This window comes from Cyprinus carpio, chromosome B19 (genome assembly GCF_018340385.1).
Source record: "Cyprinus carpio isolate SPL01 chromosome B19, ASM1834038v1, whole genome shotgun sequence".
NCBI lineage: Eukaryota > Metazoa > Chordata > Actinopteri > Cypriniformes > Cyprinidae > Cyprinus > Cyprinus carpio.
Window position 1 is genome coordinate 18,494,697 of NC_056615.1, and position 19,504 is coordinate 18,514,200.

Below are 19,504 nucleotides of genomic sequence, written 5' to 3' on the forward strand. Positions count from 1 at the left end.
AACTGATGTATAAATATCAATTAAAAAAAACCTGACCCTTATGACTTGTTTTGTGGTCCAGGGTCACATATAATGAACATGTATGGGCTGAAGCAACAAAAACAAAACCTATGTATGAATAATCATGTTAAAATTTGAGTATCAAATATGATTCATCATGCTTTGGAGGAATGATTATTGTTTATATGTTGATTCATCTCTAAATTATCACTGTATTGCATTGCTTTGTAGGTATGTTTTGCCTCCACAGCTTTGAACATTAAACTAAGCAGTTCATTAACATCTGACAATGGGAGATAAAGTTAAAGTGTCACAACTGATATATATATATATATATCAGTTGTGACACTTTAACTTTATCTCCCATTATCAGTTGTGACACTTTAACTTTATCTCCCATTGTCAGATGTACAAGCCATCAGAATTGCACCTACTGGTTACAGAATGTGTAACTTTTTTTTTTCATTTCTTTATTCCCTTACAAAATAATAGCTTATATAGACTATTATATTCCTGAAGAGCATAGAATATTGTTATCTTTAGGTTTACCTCCAAACTAGCGCGCCACTTGTGTAGACTGCTCGCGCGCCATTTACCTGACGCGCACCTGCGGGCGTCACTCCCAGTGACACGGGCGCGCGCATCCCCATCCAGCCTGCTCGCGCGCTGGTGAGGGAACGGGATTCTCCGTGCCTCAGTCCGCTGAAAGCTGAGTTTCACCGGAGTGCTTCAAACTGTCTCTACCTTTGTCTCTGACAACGCCGCGTCACTTTGATGGGGAATTCGATATCAGGGCGGGAAAATGCCTGTTATGAAGGGATTGCTCGCGCCACAGAACACATTTTTGGATACAACAACGACTCTTTACGACGGCACACGTGAGTTACCGCGATGGCATTTTACCCTATTTGTGTACAAAAACTAATTTGGTGTTTCTAATGAGACTATTTTTCCTTAAACAGGACAGAAAGTAATTTGTTTGGTCGTTTGAGTATACAAATGTTTGTCACAGCAAGTGCACTGTGAAATTGACAGTATATACTATGACAACACATTAAAAGCATGATTTGTTAAATAATATTAACGTTAGAAATGAGCATGTAATAGTGAAATTAGCTTCTCAAATGTGAATAATACAAAATGAGTAAATGCAAATAAATCATGAAAAAACTCGAGATAAATAGGAATAAAAACAATTATAACTTAAAACTTATAACTAGTGCTAAATAACACTTTAAAAGCTTCTCTGTTTGTTTTATCTTTACATGGTTTTAAAAGTTCAGTGTTGTGTGCATACTTTCGTATTTTTTCAGTTTTCTGTGAGAAATGTGCTTTTTATGGTGTGCAAAGTATATGTAGTCCTAAGCAGAGGAACAAACTCATCCTGGCCTCTAAATATATATATATATATATATATATATACATTACTGTGCAAAAATCTAAGGCCATTAGTATTTTCTCCCAAAAAAATAAAATAAAAATCAAAATAAAAAAATCAATGGTTTTAAGCCATTTATTTCTATATTTTGCTTTAGTGTGTCAGTAGGAAATAAGTTTACTTTTCCAAACATTCCTTTGGTCATTAATTGTAATAATATAGTGAAATTTTTGTATACACAAGGAGTCTGACAACAACCAGTGCTCGACCCAGAGATCTGATCTCATCATCATCTAGTCTGTCTGGGATTACATGAAGAAACAGGAAAAACTGAGACAGACTAAATCCAGAGGAACTGTGGCAATATCTCCATGATGCTACAAGAAACCTTCCTGTAAAGCTACCTGAAAAACTATGCACAAGTGCACCTAGGACAAAAGCTGTTTTAAATGCAAAGTGTGGTCACACCAAATGTTGATTTGATTTAGTTAATTGATAAATCTATTTATGACATTATTTTTGAAAGCCCCCTCACTTTACAGCATTTTTACACAAGTGCCTAAAACTTTTCACAGTACTGTAGCTTTGTAGGTGGGTTTCTTGTAGCATCTTTGAGACGTTGCCACAGTTCCTATGGATTTAGTCTGTCTCAGTTTTTACTATTTCTTATTGAAATCCCAGACAGACTGAATGATGATGAGATCAGATCTCTGGGTGGAACACTGGTTGTTGTCAGACTCCTTGTGTATACAAAAATCTCACTGGATTATTACAATTCATGGCAAAAGGAATGTTTGGAAATATGAACTGTTATTTCCTACTGACACACTAAAGCAACATATAGAAATAACTGGCTTAAAACAATTTCTTTTTGTTGGTGAAAATACTAATGGCCTAGGACTTTTGCACTGTACTGTGTATATATATATATATATATATATATATATATATATATATATATATATATATATATAACGTCCGGATGAAATCCCTTGCGTGGCCCCAGGTAATGACCAGCATCTTTATTCTGAATTTTCTGAATATTCATGCCTTTCCACAAGTGTTTTTTCTTGAGTTTTGCATTGGAATTACAATATTGCCTTCAAACTGAGCGTCTGCTTTGTCAGCACCATGGACAGCGCACAAGGGCAACCCCTCAGTTAGATTGTCAGAGCACTTAGGCTGCTTTGATGCTTAGATCAGTGGTTCTCAGTCTCACATAACTGCACATTATGGATGTCTCCCTTATTTGACACACCCATTTCAGGTCTTGGAGCTGCCCTACTAACAGTCTGATGAATTGAATCCTCCAAAACGTGCAGATCCACTGGTTTAGATGGTGGTCCATAATTTGGCTGTCCTAATGTTTATTTTCCATATAGTGCTCAAGCAGTGTTGGTAGAGATAACAGTAACAATCAGAGGGCTGTTTAATTAAAGTTCAGACCAATAGCCCAGATCATGCAAGAAAAAAGACGCGCTTAATGTCCGGATGAAATCCCTTGCGTGGCCCCAGGTAATGACCAGCATCGATCAAATATAATTGGTCGACCACAAAACAGTCAGGCGGTATTTCATCTCAAGGCATATTGTGCAGTTGTAAAAATGAGTCTGTCTGGATTTCTTTTGTGCGATAAAAGTTTACTGATTTCTCTGAGCAAAGTCTGTCAGCTTTTATCGCTTTGTTCCAAACTGTTTTGGTGTCCTAACAGAAAGAACTTGTACCATCATGCCTTATCACATTCTACATTTAGGTAACTGTTTCCCCCCATCTAGGTCTAAGGTTTGAGAAATGAGAACCGAGACTGTGTTTTATTTTAGTGCTAGAGCTCCCAACCACAGGAATCCTTCTCAAGGGACATGGTGTCCTCTGGGCTGCTGGGTCCATATATTACCAAACCGTGATGGCGTGTACCCATGTGACTATGGTTTGTCCTTCAAGGGAGATTACCTGTACGGCTGTCACACCTTGGGCTGCCGCAGGTAACATGGCTAAGAATAGCACAGGAATGGTTGGAAATAGCGCCTGTCATATTGGAAGGAAAGTGTCAACAATGACACAGGGGGCGATAATAGAGTACATCCCATTAGGCATCCACGGTGGCTCTCCAAAAATGATACATGTGGAGAGCGTTAACAAAGAGGTTGAATTTAGTTTTTTAATGGTGGATGGATGTTATGTTCATTACATTACAGATACAAAATAAAAGAGCACACACCCAAGTTAGATCAGAAATGCTGTTGCCAGTTTTGATTTTGTATGTGCTGTACAAAGCCAAATCATTTGTGAGGAAAATGTTATGCTAGTCCATACAAAACTAGCCACCACAATGCCAAAGTTTTCAGGGGTTTTCAAGATATTCAGGTGGTTGCTACATGGTCTCTGTGTAACTCTTGTCTCTAGAAATGGGTTTCTTGGCTTTTTTTGAGTCTAAAGAATTTTTTGCCATTTGTATCACATGCCTGTTGACAATTATAAGTTAGACCTTTCTTAAACAATCTGAAGTATTTTGCAGATATTTTAAAAACTGTTTCAATAGTTTTTACCAATCCAATCACAGACACTGTGGTCCAAAACAACATGACACCCCATTAAAGCAATAGTTCACCCAAAATTAGCTGTAAATTTTCTTACCCTCATGGTGTTCAGAATGTCAATGGGTTTGTTTATTCATCGGAACAGATTTGGAGAAATTTAGCATTACATCACTTGCTCAGCAATGGATTCTCTGAAGTAAATGGGTGCCGTTGGAATTAGAGTCCAAACAGCTGATAAAACATGAAAATATGGATTATTGTGATGTTTTTTTTATCAGCTGTTTGGGCTCTCATTCTGGCAAGGAGTCCACAACACTCCAGTCCATCAGGTCCTGTGAAGTAAAAAGCTAAATGTTTGTAATAAATTCATCTTTAATATGTTTTAACTTCAAACCATTGCTTCCAACTAAAATATGAATTCATAATCCCTAAAGCTGCTTTCTCTAATAAAAAAGTCATGAAGTTTGAATCAGGAAAGACATATACACAGATAAAGCACTGTTTACAAGCAAAAACAATTATAAACAAATATGTCGGGTGATTTTAATCTGCAAGAACAACAGGGGATGGACGTGTTCACTGGAGGAAGCGTAATTATGGATTATGGATATTTTGGCCAGAATGACAGATCAAAGTTAAAATGCCATGATGGATTTGTTTCTTATAAACACACAGCTTTTCACTTCACATGATTGACTAGAGTCATGTGGATTGATGTTTTTATCAGCCGTTTGGATTCTGACGGCACCCATTCACTGCAGAGTGCCCACTGGTGAGCAAGTGATTATGTAATGCTAAATTTTTCCAAATCTGTTTAGATGAAGACCAACTCGTCTACATCTTGAATGGCCTGAGGGTGAACTATTCCTTTACCTTTCATTGTATGGGCAAACAACTTCTTTTGTTGCTCAAAACAAAGAAAGTCATGCATGTTTGTGATGACATGAGGGTGAATAAATGATGACAGAATTTTCTTCTTTTTTTGATTAAACTATCCCTTTAATAATTGGTTTCATAGTTTTGAAAAATCGCTAACCTTACGTATGATGAAAAGAAAAGTGATGCTTTCCTTAGCGAGCACCACTAATTACACCTTTTGCTTCATAATCTTGTGCAACATCCATGTTACATAAGAAAGCCTGCTGACTTGTTATTGTCAAGAGAAGCTATACATGTATTAAACTCCCCTCTGCAGCATCCTAATGTGTGTGCTTGCTGTTATGCGTTAATGTTCCATCAAGACGAAAGACTTCAAAATACTCTTTTCACGCAGGTACCTGTCAGGACAGCATATGGTGGGTAATTACAGTAAAGCCGTGTGTGTGTGCCAGTTGCGTGTGTTTGCAGTTGTGTGTACCCAAAGAAAAGGAATAGAGTGTGGTTTAACTGTGAAAGAGTAATTTAGAGTAATTTAGGATGAGTCCTTTTAAAAGAACATTTCAAGTAGATGCTTCCGTTGGTAAAATTACGAAGCGCAGGGTTAGACACCCAAGTCAGGTAATGGAGATATTTAAAGCGGTGCACTCTTGCATGTAATGCATAATCACTGCCAGCGAACTCAACACATATCAGGCACAAAATAAGGAAACTGGCATGTCTGCTGCACCTCTTTCAATTTGGAACAGGTCTAAAAGACAGTAAAATTGAGGCTGTAGACCGGGAGAACAATGAGTGTCTGTTGTTTGAACTTGGGATAGAGATGTCAGTGTGCTGTTCTTCTGTTGTTCACTGAACTTCACACAGAGCTGAAACTGAGCTCATCAGTCATCATCAGGGAAGAGAGAAAGGGAGTGGAATCCTAAGAGGGAAAACAAAAAAAGATGGACGGGCTAAAGAAAGCATGCAGGAAAATGAAGCAGCAGAACATGGTCTTTTACCTTTGTGTATTACAGGTTGACATTATTGGATGGTGGAAACAGGACACCGTGAGGATGCACTCTGCAATTTCAGCAGGGTTGTCTACATGGATCAGACCAGAATACAGATAGAAATCTCGCTTACTGTTCCAGAGTCTCCGAGAATGGAGTCTAGACTTCAGACCATGCCATCTTCCTTTGTCTTATTAACATTCAGAGAATACTTTTGTGTGCTCTGGCACGAGGCATGAATTGAAACTAAATTTGAAGGACCCTGCTGAGACTGTGACAAAAGATTATGTAACCACAACAGATTAGTGAAATAAAAAGGTTGAAATGATTAGATGCGATGGAGCCATTTCAGACTCTTCCTATTGCTGCTTCGCTTAATGCTGAAAGGATTTTAGCACCATATGCAGATGGTTTTAAATTAGTGCGCTTAGTTTCTTGTCAGCTCCATCATGCCAGCAGAGCTCATTAGCCTAGAGTTTTTAAAATGGTAGATTTTTACTGAGATTCAGGAGTCTATTATACATAAAAACATACTTAGTTCATATCAGTTAAGAAGTTAAATGATTTTTCCTTTATTTGTGCTCAAACCTGTCCTCAGATGTCAGTGCAAGATGTTATACATGATGCATTATACAATGCATTCTTTCAAGGAAATAGAATCCATAACAAAAAGACGGTCAAGATCTTAAGCCAGCAAAATCAAGGCTGAGCTAAAAACATACTTAATCATAAGCTCTGTGTATCTTAAGAGTTTGAAGGATGTGTCATACACTTAGAATACTACTGTACAGCTTGTTGTGTACTGTGCACAGTATACTGTACGCTTGCTGTCTGTTGTTTTTTACAAATAGTATGTGAAGCATTATGTGGTATGCAGTGAAAACAATGCATAGTTGTCATCCCATGCAATTCAGAGAGATATGTTTAGTTATGACTTTGGAAAATGAAAATGGTAATTTTTTACTTATTTTCTTTTAAATTGAAGTACTATAAGTGATATTTTGACTGTACTAAAGCACACAATTACCAAAATTACACACGGTCTCTTAAAAACAATGTTACAGCCAGTTATTCTACTTTGAAATGTCTAATTTAAATCAACTTTCATTGTACAGACAAAACCCATTGAAATCTTCTTTATTTGTGTACTTATTGACATAGTGTTTGACGACAGACATACAGTACAGGTTAGGAATGATGTGAGGTTGAGTAAATAATGACATAATTTCCATTTTTAGGGTGGAATGTCCCTTTAAGTCATCATTTTTGCTATTCTGTTTTGTGCCAGTAGTGATGCAGAAATTACAGCTTCAACTATTGATGTTAAAGATTATTTCAAAAAAAGTACTGAGTCCACGAAAGGTCAGATTTAGCACATTGCATCGTAGGGTACAGTATTTCATGTGGTGTAATACTGCACATTGAGACATAGTAGAATTGCATGCTGAAAAAACATACTATTTACTGCAGGAAGAATAAAAGTATTACAGTATAGTAACAGTGTTCAGATCGTGTTTCTCATAGACTAGAGTATTTGTCATTCATGTAAAGCTCATATCCAGTGCAATACTCTGCCCACCTTGAGTCTCTATTTAATGCAAAAAGAGGCTTCAAATGCAAGAATGCATTGCAATAGAAGGTTCCAGCATCTGTCCTGCCATTCCCTGCCTCGAACATCTCTCCCTCTATCTCAACCAGTTGTTCTCTCCATTTCTCTTTTCCTTGCGTTCTTCCTCCCCTCACTAATCATACTGCCTCTTTAAATAGCTCTCAGGTGTTCCTGATTGGGACATAGACTCACAAGAGGGGGACAGAGGGAGGAAGTGTGTGTGTGTTTTATACAACAATCTGGGGCAGACGAGAAATGTGGACATTCCCCCTCTCTCTCCTGCCTCACCCCCTCCATCTTTCTACATGTTTTTCAGAGTAGATATGCAGTTTTTTGGATAAACACACACACACACACACACACACACACACACACACACACACACACACACACACACACACACACACACACACACACACACACACACACACACACACAGTCTGGAATCAATCTGTCCAATTAAACATAAACTGACAGAGTAAACCACATGAGGTCTGGTATGGAAATGAGAGAGGATATTTTATTTATTTTTTATTTTTTTGCTTGTACACACTGTCTGTGACAGTGCACACATGAAAACATGTCTGAGGATATGGATGCATTTTGCACACAGCAAACATATACACTGTATGCATATATTTAGATAAAACACAAATATGCTTAGATATAGACAAACACTCAGCCCCAGTTTTGAATGAATAAGTAGGTATTTTCAGCTGTTGTCGTATTGCTGGCCAAAAGGTTATGACCTGGGAGTGAATAGATGGACAGTAAGAGAGAGAGATTTCTCTTCTGGGAGGTGCTGTCGTCTTTAGACTGTATGACCAGTATGGCTAGGGCCACTTTGGCATGCTTCAATGTCAGTCATTGTGAAAATATTCATAGCAACTGTTTTCAGTCATTATTTTTGTATGTTTTTGCTCTGTTGATTCTGTCACAGTGCTTAATCAAAGCCACATCAGATGGGCGTACACATAATAGGCTATGCAGGATAGTTTTGAGCCAGGGTTATTATAGTTAACTAAAATTAAAATCAGAGAAAAAAACAAAACAAACATTTTTGTTGCCTTAAATAATATAAATATTAACTGAACAAAAAAATAAAATAAAATTGAGCTAGTTGCCAAGGTAACATTTCTCATTTTCAGTGTAACTTCATGTACTAAAATAACTAGAGACATTTTGACAAAAAATTTTTTTTAAAGAAAATTGAAAAATGAATTCAATATTGTAATAAAACTATAATGGTAGCTCACTAATACTAAAATAACACTGTTTTATGCACACTCTTATGAATTAGACTGAATAAGAGTTACATTATCTGCCTAGGTTGTGTGTGAATGTTTTTCACAAACCCTAGAAGCCGAACCCATGAAACAGATCATAAGAGTTACAGTGTTTTAATAAAGAACCTGACAATTTCCCCTTTTAAATCTGGTAATAGTCACAATTCTTCACAAAGACATTCAGTGAGAGATGTTATAAAATATATCTGGTTATAATGTATTTGCTAAAATTAAACTGGGGAAGGTTCTTTTTTTAAAATCACTTTTTGACATTGTTGGTTTTTCAATTAAAAAAAAAAAATCTACAGTTTTATTCTGTTATTGAAATTCTGTTATTAAAAATATTGATAAGAATATAATTATTTTCATTTTATTGCAAATATTATAATTAAATGGACAATATTATGAATTTGGACTACTAATAATTCAGCATGCAAAAACTGAAATCTGTTATAGAAAAAACATATTGCTTTAATTTAGTGTTCGTAATAGTAGAGGAGGAATCTCTGGGACTCTGTAGATCTTAGAGAATTATGTCTAATTAATATATTGAATGATTACTGGAGAGTTTGTGTGTCTTTGCTATTGTTATGTGCACAGCAACTCCCTGACATGCACTCATAAAGGGATTCACCCAAAAATGAAAGATTATTAGAGATCAAAGATCGTTAACTCACCCACATCATTCCGAATCTGTATGACTTTCTGTATTGTGCTAAACACAAATAAAGATATTTTTAAGAATAATGATAACCAAACATTTTTAGTTCCCATTGACTTGTATTTTTTGTCCATACAAAGGGAACCAAAACATTATTCAAAATATCTTCTTTTGTGCTCCACAGAAGAAAGAAAATTCATACAGATTTGGAACAACATGTGGGTGAGTTATGATGACAGAATTCTCATTTTTGTTTGGAGTAAATGTCTTTAAAGGGAATGTGCCCTTTAAGAAAATCCCATTAATTTAGTGCTTGATTATTACAATTTTTGGTCAGTGACTGTTTGGTACCGATAAAGAACGTTTCACAGTTCATTCTGCTGTCTAACTGGTGCTTGTCAGCCAAACAGCATTTATCAATTGTTACTCTCTTTCTTTACTTCTCTGTATTCTTTCACCTTTTCTCTTTCTGTCTCTCTTGGCAGCATTCTTTTCCCTACCATTTAGATTTTCTTTTTTTGCTATTATTTCTCTCTCATCGTCCCTCTTCTCATATATCTCTTGGTCTGACCCCCCAACACGTACAATGTTATAAATGAGAGCCTAACTTTACTTTTGCTTATGCGAGCAGAACAAGTCTCAGTAAAGTTGTTCATCTCCTCACCACGTGAACGCTTCTCATAAATGCCAGTGTTTAATAACGCTTGTGCATGTTAGTCTGGGGATTCAGGGATGAGGCTTGCGAAGGCTGTCATTCGAGAAACGTTTACAAGGCAGAGTTGTTGTATTCATTTATAATGCATGGATGCTATTAATCTGTTTTGACACAATGACAGGGTAAAACAATAAAACAAGTCAGAATACCAAAAAATTATCCAGGCAGGAAATTGGTTATGTAATGAAATCAAAACAAAGCCTTTCATATGACGAGCAGCTAAAGCTTTCTGTCTAAGACATGTCATTCAAGGTCATGTGACTTACTGTATAATGCTTTAGAGACATATGATCCAGTGAAGTCATAAAACATAACTGAATTAACCAATTAAATTAGGTAAAAGAAAAGCAAAACAACTGTTTTCAACATTGATAATAATGCTTTGAGACCTAAGTTAATGTATTGGATTTCTGATTTTACATACACACACAGATATGAATTGATGAACTGTATATTCAACATAAAAATGCTTGTGCTGCTGTGTTTTAGATTATTTGTAGTCTACAAAGTACTTTTTTTGGGTATGGAAATTTATGGATGGAACCATTACAGCATTCTTGTATATTCAGCATCAGTTTCAAGCGTTCAGTTGTTTATGCTCTGATGCTTCAACCGAGCTGCATCAGCTTCAGCTGTTCACAAGTTTTGTTTCAAGAGATTTAAAGGTACTGTAAAAGAGTGAACATATAACAGACAACTGTGGTTTAGTGTACATAACAGGGCATCTTTGCACCTGATTTGTCTCTCTGCTGTAAAAAGAAATGTATGCCAACATGGCCTGTAGTAAAACAGCAAACTAAAATCCAATGGGAGCATGTGATTAAAATTTAATAAGGAATAACCAGTAACAATAAACATTAGTAAGCTAAAATTTTTGCTTAATGTTGTGTTTCTAACAGACAGCAACTTCATCCTGGCCAATGCACAAGTGTCCAAAGGCTTCCCGATTGTGTACTGCTCGGATGGATTCTGTGAGCTTACTGGATTTGCCCGAACTGAGGTCATGCAGCAGAGCTGCGCATGCAAGTTTCTGTATGGCCCGGAGACCAGCGAGCACATCATTCTTCACGTGGATTCTGCACTTGAGGAACGTAGCGAGCTCAAGGAGGAGATAATGTTCTACAAAAAGAATGGTGAGAAGAAAAAATTCCTTGGTGATGTTGCTGCAAAGCTTGTTGTACATGTAAAAACACACATGTAATGCATTTTGACAAATGCTAGATGTGTCAGGTTGAGTTTCATTTGCATTGGTCTTTGGAATTTTGCCATTCCTCTAAAACTATTAGCAGTAGTTCCACCATTAAAAGGAGACCAGTAAAAATACATGGAAAGTTGTGTGATCCATCACTAGTAATAGCACATGGAGATATTACAGCACACCTTAACAAAATGAAATCTCTAGCCATTGTTAGAAGCAGATGGTTTTATTAGAGTTGGTTAGCCAAAAGCACTAGAGAGACTCTAAAGTCGGATTACAAACTAAAGTCCAGCAGGTGTGCAAGTTTATTTGTGGAATTTACGATGACATTGAAACGGATGTCATACACCACACTGTCAACCCTTTAAATGCAAATTTTAAGATTAATTTTCCTTAATATGGTATATCTCACTCCCTTCCACACTTTATTTTTCTCTGAAATGGTCAATTTTGAGAGTTGAGATGAGTCAAAATGAATGTTCTTCTCCTTTCGCTGGATTAGTAACTAAAAAGTACCATAGTACTATTGTTTGAGTGGGTACCATAGTGGTACCATGGTGTCCAGTGAAGTACTGTACATTTAAGTAATATGTACACACAATGGTTTATATAAATACTGTATTATATTATATTCACATACATCTTCAAACAAAGCTGTGGTGTTTTAGCACTTTGTTGTACCACTTTCCTCTTGCTCATTATAATACTTTACAATATGTATTATATTTTATATATTACATTACATTATATTTTACAAATATTTGTATTTCGTTTGCTAAGGTCTTACATCTTCAAATCTTGTGGCGTTTTAACACCTCCCTACCTTTTCCTCGTGCTCATTCTCCTCTCCCCCTTTGTTCTACATTGAATGGAACATCTCCAGCACACTTGTTCTAGAGAGCCTTATTATTTCACCCCCTTTTTCTTCTACATAATGGTGAGGCTTTTTCATGAGGAAATGAGAGATTTGACAAAGACTTCTCCAGCTGTGAGCAATCAGACGGAATTCCCCTAGAGGCTTCCAGTAACAGCTACTGGTGGAGAGAGAACCACACACACACACACACACAGACGCACACATAGCTAAATACACATATAAATGCCCTGTCGCACACGTACACCCACACCGCTCAATTCTCACAGACAAACAAGCATTCACACACACACCTACATGGGAATTGGATACCATAATGGTACCGCTCTTTTTGGATGTACTGGTCTTTTTTGTTTCAGGTTTTTAACACTTTAAATAGACTGGAAGTAATGTTTTGCCAAGTTAGCTAAAAATGTGCTTTCTGTGGTAACAATTAAATTAAGTAGTTTAATTCAGTGTAGAAATTCTATTTAAAGTCTGTATGAATTGCAAACCATTTTACTGTTATAATGTAACATATTTAAGGACACAGTATATCCAACTAAAGAAGGGCAGGGAAATGGTTTAGAATTTGATGCATATTTGCAAAAACAATGCTTAAGTAAATATTGGTTGACATTATCAAATAGCCAGAGTGGCCTTAGTGACATCAGGGTCAAGTCAGGTAGCAATAGCTCTTACGGTCTCTATATGTATGTGTTTATGTATTTTGCCTCCCTTAATTCCACTGCAGGTAGTGTGTTCTGGTGTCTGCTGGATATTGTGCCTATCAAGAATGAGAAGGGAGATGTGGTCCTCTTCCTTGCCTCTTTTAAAGACATCACTGACACCAAAGCCAAATCTATACTTGAGGAGAAGAAAGGAGGTTTGTACATGATGAATGGGTTTATGTGTGTGAATGTTGTTTTTTATATAATTTTATTCTTCCCAGACATGTCCTAAAAACTAAAAGAAAACTAAAAAAACAAAACAAAGACTAAAGACTTAAAGACTAAATCTTAAAATATGAAATCAAAATATGAATGATCAAAATTTAGTGTACTGTTTACAAAGGAAATAGCAGTGTACCAACGTAATCATGAACCATGTGATGTGTGGAAAAATAAGGTAAATATTTTTATTACGCTTCAATTTCAGTTAAGCTGTATTTTTATCAAATTATGCAAATATATAAATATATAATTTTTGCTGCAGAATGCTGTAAAATACAACCCACAATTTATGTTGTGGAGAAAATAGCTTTCAGAAATGACAGTTCATGTATATACATGGCTGAAGATTGTTGCTAGACAAATTAAACTAGTGGGAGTTAAAAAAAATGTGTTTTAAGGGATTTCATTTCACAGTCCACAGGGCCAAATGTGTCAGTCGTGTAAGAAAAACCCTCATATGATCCCATTTTGTGCTCATCTTGTTAAGGTGAGGCGGGATAAAAAACTGTCTGTTTATTGTGTGACTGAGAATCCAGATCAGATATTGGCCTCAAGCACCAAAGGAAACCCAGTGCAACTTTTTTTTTCACACTTTTGCCTTTTGTTCTTTTCTCTCTCCCGCTCCTTCTCTGTGTTCCTCCTGACCTGTGCTGCTAGTAAATTGGGAGTACATTTATTAGGCTCTATAATAGGTGTTACGCTGCTGGTCTCCCTGCTGACTGCAGCCTTTTATGGATGAGTTTCTGTCGCCCCTCTCCTCCTCAGGCCCTGCAGGCTAAAGTGATCTCTATCCCTCTCTAATAACCAGCTTCCCAGCTTTCTCTCTCACTTCCTAGCCCTTCATCTCTCTCTCTCTCTCTCTCTCTCTCTCTCTCTCTCTCTCTCTCTCTCTCTCTCTCTCTTTCTCGATCCATGTTTCTCTCTCTGTCTGTCTATCGCTCCATCCCTTCAGTCCTTTTCCTACTCCTGCTTTGGTTTCCCTTGGTACCTTGTTTGGCAGGGTTGCAATGAGTGACATTTTTCCCCTGTTGCCCTCGGCGATCGAGATTGGCAGCCTGGCTGTCTCCTTGTTTCCTCTGCTGGCTGATTTAAAAATGCTACATACTACACATTCGTACACACACACACATACATTACTGGTCAATATCCAGAGAGACTCCACACATTTCATGTTTTTATCTCTGTCTCTAACAGTGTAACCATTGCACTACAGTACTCCTGCTGGCACTTTTTGTCTGTTTCATTTTTATTTTTGCTTCCAACAAGAACTAGCACAGTCAAAACACATTCTGTATGCAGTGAATTTGCTTTCACCAACCTAAGGGGGCGAAATATTGTAGTGATGGGTACTCACGTCACCAATGACTTTATGATATTTGAATCATGTGTCACTTAAGGTGTGGTTATTAGTACATCACATAAGAAATATTGGTGGGAACCCTAACTTGTAGAACCTTTTCCTGTATCATCAACACAAGATAGACACAAGAGTAATAAAATTGATTTTATTAACAAAAGATAGACAAGAGTAATCAACAACTGCTAAATGAATACCATTAAGGAATAAAGTGTATAAGATGCATAAAGTGCAAGTGATTATATTGGGTGTTGGTATGTGAAAGCTACGTTATCTGGAAGATAAACTGTTGCTACTCTGAAACAAACAAGGTGAAGAACCTCATTATGCATCAAACAAATATGTGAAAGATTATTTTTTATCAATTGCAATCAGCTGTATAACATCTAATGCAAATTAAAAAAATCATACACTGATAATATACAACAATGCCAAGGTCTCTGGAAGAGGTTTTGATAAGTGATAGTTACGTTCTCTTTAGTTGAGTGAGGAGTCCTGTGACAGTGACTTCATCCACTGGTTGTGCTGGTAATGCAATGCAGTGGGGAGAGGAGCAGGAATCCGATTCAACAGTCTTGAACACGAAGCTGATTAGGGCTGCACGATTAATTAAATGTGATTGTCATGCATATCTGGTCAGTAAAGCCAGTTCTGTGGAGTAAATCTCCAGCACGTGCTTTCAGATGGAGCAGACGATTTAATCGCGTGATTATGAAATCAAAGAAATGATTCTGCGATTATGAAAGCTGTTTGCGTAGCTTGTCAGTGAACTACGGCTCTGTGTAGTAAATGCTGCTTTATCTGAAAGCACGTGAAAATACCACATTTAATAACGTTTTTACTCCAAAATCACTTCATAATGTCAGTCGAGTGTGTGAAATAAAACCTTCTGTTTTAAGCAGTGATTTAGTGTTGATTAGCATTGCATTACTATATACTTTATTATAATACAAATTATAAGTGAGGTGACATATAGCCAAGTATGGTGACCCTTACTCAGAATTCGTGCTCTGCATTTAACCCATCCAAAGTGCACACACACAGCAGTGAACACACACACACCGTGAACACACACCCAGAGCAGTGGGCAGCCATTTATGTAGCAGCGCCCGGGGAGCAGTTGGGGGTTCAGTGCCTTGCTCAAGGGCACCTCAGTCGTGGTATTGCGTGGTATAGTCGTGGTATAATAAGACAAACTCAGATAAACTATATATTGTCGTAGTCGTAGTGTGTTTATTAGTCACGCTGAATTAATGAAAGCAGTTAAATCATCTGTTTATTCGGCAACAGCTATAGGCATTTCCTGGGTTTCCCCTGCAGGTGGATTTGGAGTTTCAGCGCGAGAGCGCACTCTGGCCTTCGGATGGAGAGTTACTGCTAATCACAGAACCGTGCTTCACTGAAAGATACGCATGACAATTGCAGCTTCTGCCTAATCGCGATATATCGCCTTTGCGATTTAATTTTGATTAATCATGCAGCCCTAATGCTGATCTCCTGGAGCACCAAAGGGGTCTAAAATCTGGAACACGCAGATGTGGCCCTGTAGGTGCATAAAATCCTTGCCTGGAATACACAAGCAAAAGTACCTTGACGTGAAGGTTTGCTTGCCAGAGCTTAACCTTGTTACAAATGTCTGTGTCTTCTGTCTCTCTGGGCTAGAGACTCAGAACTGGTTGTTTCTATTGCTGTCCCTTCCCTTGCAGGACTGAGACTCAGAATGGGTATCTACAGTATTGCAGTCTCTCTGGACGAAAGACTCTGAACGGAGGTTGATCTGTTATTGTCTCACTGCGGGGCTCAGACTCAGAACTTCTGTGTTTCTGTTAGTGTCATTCCCTTTTGGGACTTAGACTCAGAACTTGTTGATGTGTTAGTGTCTCTTCCTTCGCAGGACTCAGACTCAGAATGGAGGTATCAGTTACCGTCCCCAGTAGTGGGCCACAGCAAAATTTCAGGTTTTTTGTTTGAAGGTTGGGTTGTTCAGGTTATAGTAATCCATAGTGGTTTTTGTTTTGTTTTGATGTTTTGTTATTTTCAGCAGCAAAGTTTTAGATTTTCAGATGAGATTTGATTTCTTAAAACAATCTATGCTAAAACACTTCTGTACTTAGGAAATGCATCAACACAGGAAAGAAACCTGCATTTGTTAAAACCATTTCATGTGGACTTACATCTCCAGTCTAGGATGTCCTCTTATCTAACTGATATAGTTCAAGACCTCAAAGACTAAATCAAATGAACCTACTGCAGTATTTAGCAGTCACTCGATCAGCTGAAACAGATGTGTTCAACATGGGAATGAGAACGTTCTGGCAGCAGAGCCCCAACTAGCAGAAACCACTGGTGTAAAGCAGGTCACCAGCAGAAAGGAAGTTATTCTTGTGTCACATCAGCTTTTGTGTAACAGCAGTATGGAGGGCAATAGAAGAAAAACAGGCCACTTTGAATAAAACCGCCCTCAATGCATGGAAGTATTGATGAAAAGTATTTTTCTTCGCAAAGCAACAAAAACCACTCTGTGAATTATACACTTTCATCCAAACCAATGCAATTATTTTTCTGTGTACATTTTGTACATTTTTGCAGCAGGAATTCAAGATGTTAGGGGATGATGGCCTCAGATGTTTTCATAGTTACTTGACCATGTATCTTGCTTTTTATTTCAAGTATCGTACCAATACCAGCTCTAGTCAATGTAATGCTGCAAAGCTTGAGTTATTCCAGTGTTATTTTATTTTATACATTTTGCTTATGTTATTTTAAAATAAGTAAAAAGAAATGCAAAAACATGACATACAACAACCTCAGTACCACAGGAATTTGCTTACTGTGTCCTTGGTGTTGGTGTCTTTATGAATGAATGGAATTTATTTTGTGCAGAGTGTTTTTGTTTCTTGATGATTGTATCCAACAATGCCCTTAACTTTCATAACAACAGTCCAACCTTTCCTCAGAGTGCCGCCGCGAGAAGGCCAAGGGCGGGTCTCCGTTTGGCTCCACGCGGCTGCGATCTAGCACAGTTCTCTACCATATTTCAGGACACCTGCATAACCGTCACAAACAAAGTAAAATCAAACTTAATAAGGTGAGACCATTCAAATACTAAGGGAAGAGAAAAATACAGAAACTGAAAGACAAAACAGAACTAGTGACTTTACCAGAATTGTTCCCGCTCTTTCTAGAATGTTTTTGGTGATCCACCCGCTCTTCCTGAATATAAAGTCGCTGATGCCAAGAAGTCCAAATTCATTCTTCTCCACTTCAGCACATTCAAGGCGGGCTGGGATTGGCTGATCCTTCTGGCAACATTCTATGTTGCTGTGACGGTGCCGTATAACGTTTGTTTTATTGGTGATCAGGACTTGACACGTAGCACCACTGTCACTGACATTGCCGTCGAGATTCTTTTCATCATTGGTAAGAGAATCCAATTTTGAACTTTGACATTATATTTAATCGGTCAATTACGTAGTATGTTTTTCACTGTGAGCCTGATTATGATTTATGACATTATCTTTGTTCTATCACATGCATGTCTTTACACATGATTCTAATCAGGTCTTTAAATCAATTTCAGGCTCTTTGACATCTTCCATTAACCCTCTGTGGTACAGCGCTGCCACAGGGCAACATATCATTCTCCTTTAATTTCCTGCTATTTAGAAAAAAATACATTGCATTGTAGGAATTAAAAGGGGAATTTTTACAGAAACAAATAATTTTCTTTAAGACGTTTGACATTTGAGTTTCTCTCCATGACTGATCCTGAACTCTTTCAAGAAACACACATGCTGTGCTCCTCAAATTGCGCTTTTATTTTTATTTCCTGCATCATTGATCTTTGAGCTTAAATAGATGTTTCTGTTGACAGATTGTTCACAATTTAAGAGTAAAGGATGTTGATCCCATGTGATTTAAATATGAATGAAAATAGTAATGAAACGTATGTTACTGATTTCAGTTTAGTGTAATACAATAGCAGGATGACCTATAATGTATTTTAACACTGTTCCTGAACTTTGGTTTGGCTTTGTGACCCTGATAATGCCTCTATTTAGAACACCCGGTGTTCAGATTTGGAATTTTTCATTTTCCTCTTGTTAGTCGGTGATAACGGCCCACTTGATATATAGCTAGCAGAAAAGCATTTTTGCTGTTATAAAAGCTTCAGTGTACACACTGTCATTCATTGAGATTATGCTGATGGAGTATTTTGTAAAGACGCTGACTCTACTCTGTCTGTTGCTTCACCAGATATCGTGTTCAGTTTCCGCACTACGTACGTGAGTAAGTCGGGGCAGGTGATCTTTGATGCGCGGCAGATCTGCATCCATTACATGACCACCTGGTTCATCATCGACCTGGTTGCCGCTCTGCCCTTTGATCTCCTTTACGCTTTCAAAGTCAGCGTGGTAAGTGATGCATAGATTAAAAAATATGTAATGAATGTATCAGGAAAAAACATCTGTGTGTAGTTCTGGGAACATGTTTTCCCAGCTTTCAAATGCATTTTGAATTTATTACATTTGCATGATTTTGCAGAAAAAGCAGATCCACACAGAATCTGTGCCTGCAGAAAATGTGACACATGTACACACCCCATCACTAGCATTTTTATTCAATATTTTGCCTAACCAGTAACACAACTATGTTTTTTTTTCTTTATATATATATATATATATATATATATATATATATATACTACTGTGCAAAAGTCTTAGGCCATTAGTATTTTCACCATCAAATAAACACCCAAACACCTAACTGGTTATAAGCCTATTATTTCTATCTTTTGTTGTACTGTTTCAGCAGGAAATAACATTCCTTTTGCCATTAATTGTAATAATCCAGTGAAATTTTTGTATGACATGAAGAAACAGAACAAACTGAGAAGAACTGTGGCAACGTCTCCAAGATGCTTCAAGAGACTTACCTGCAAAGCTACCTGAAAAACTATGTGCAAGTGTACCTATGACAAAAGCTGTTTTAAACAAAAAGGGTGGTCACACCAACTGTTGATTTGATTTAGTTAATTGAAAGCATCCTCAGTTTACAGCATTTTTACACAAGTGCCTTTTTTATTTTA

General features: G+C 37.2%; 1 protein-coding gene across 1 annotated transcript in view; it reads left to right on the top strand.

Annotated features, from left to right (window-relative positions):
• Positions 1-10,955: 10,955 nt before the first annotated feature.
• Positions 10,956-19,504, top strand: part of LOC122140729 (potassium voltage-gated channel subfamily H member 8-like) — a 34,150-nt gene continuing 25,601 nt past the window's right edge. Inside the window, exons 1-5 of the mRNA XM_042745464.1 lie at positions 10,956-11,187; positions 12,860-12,991; positions 17,373-17,503; positions 17,601-17,835; positions 18,673-18,830. Coding sequence (XP_042601398.1) covers positions 11,058-11,187; positions 12,860-12,991; positions 17,373-17,503; positions 17,601-17,835; positions 18,673-18,830 — 786 coding nt within the window. The 5' untranslated portion in view covers positions 10,956-11,057. The remainder of the gene's footprint in view (positions 11,188-12,859; positions 12,992-17,372; positions 17,504-17,600; positions 17,836-18,672; positions 18,831-19,504) is intronic.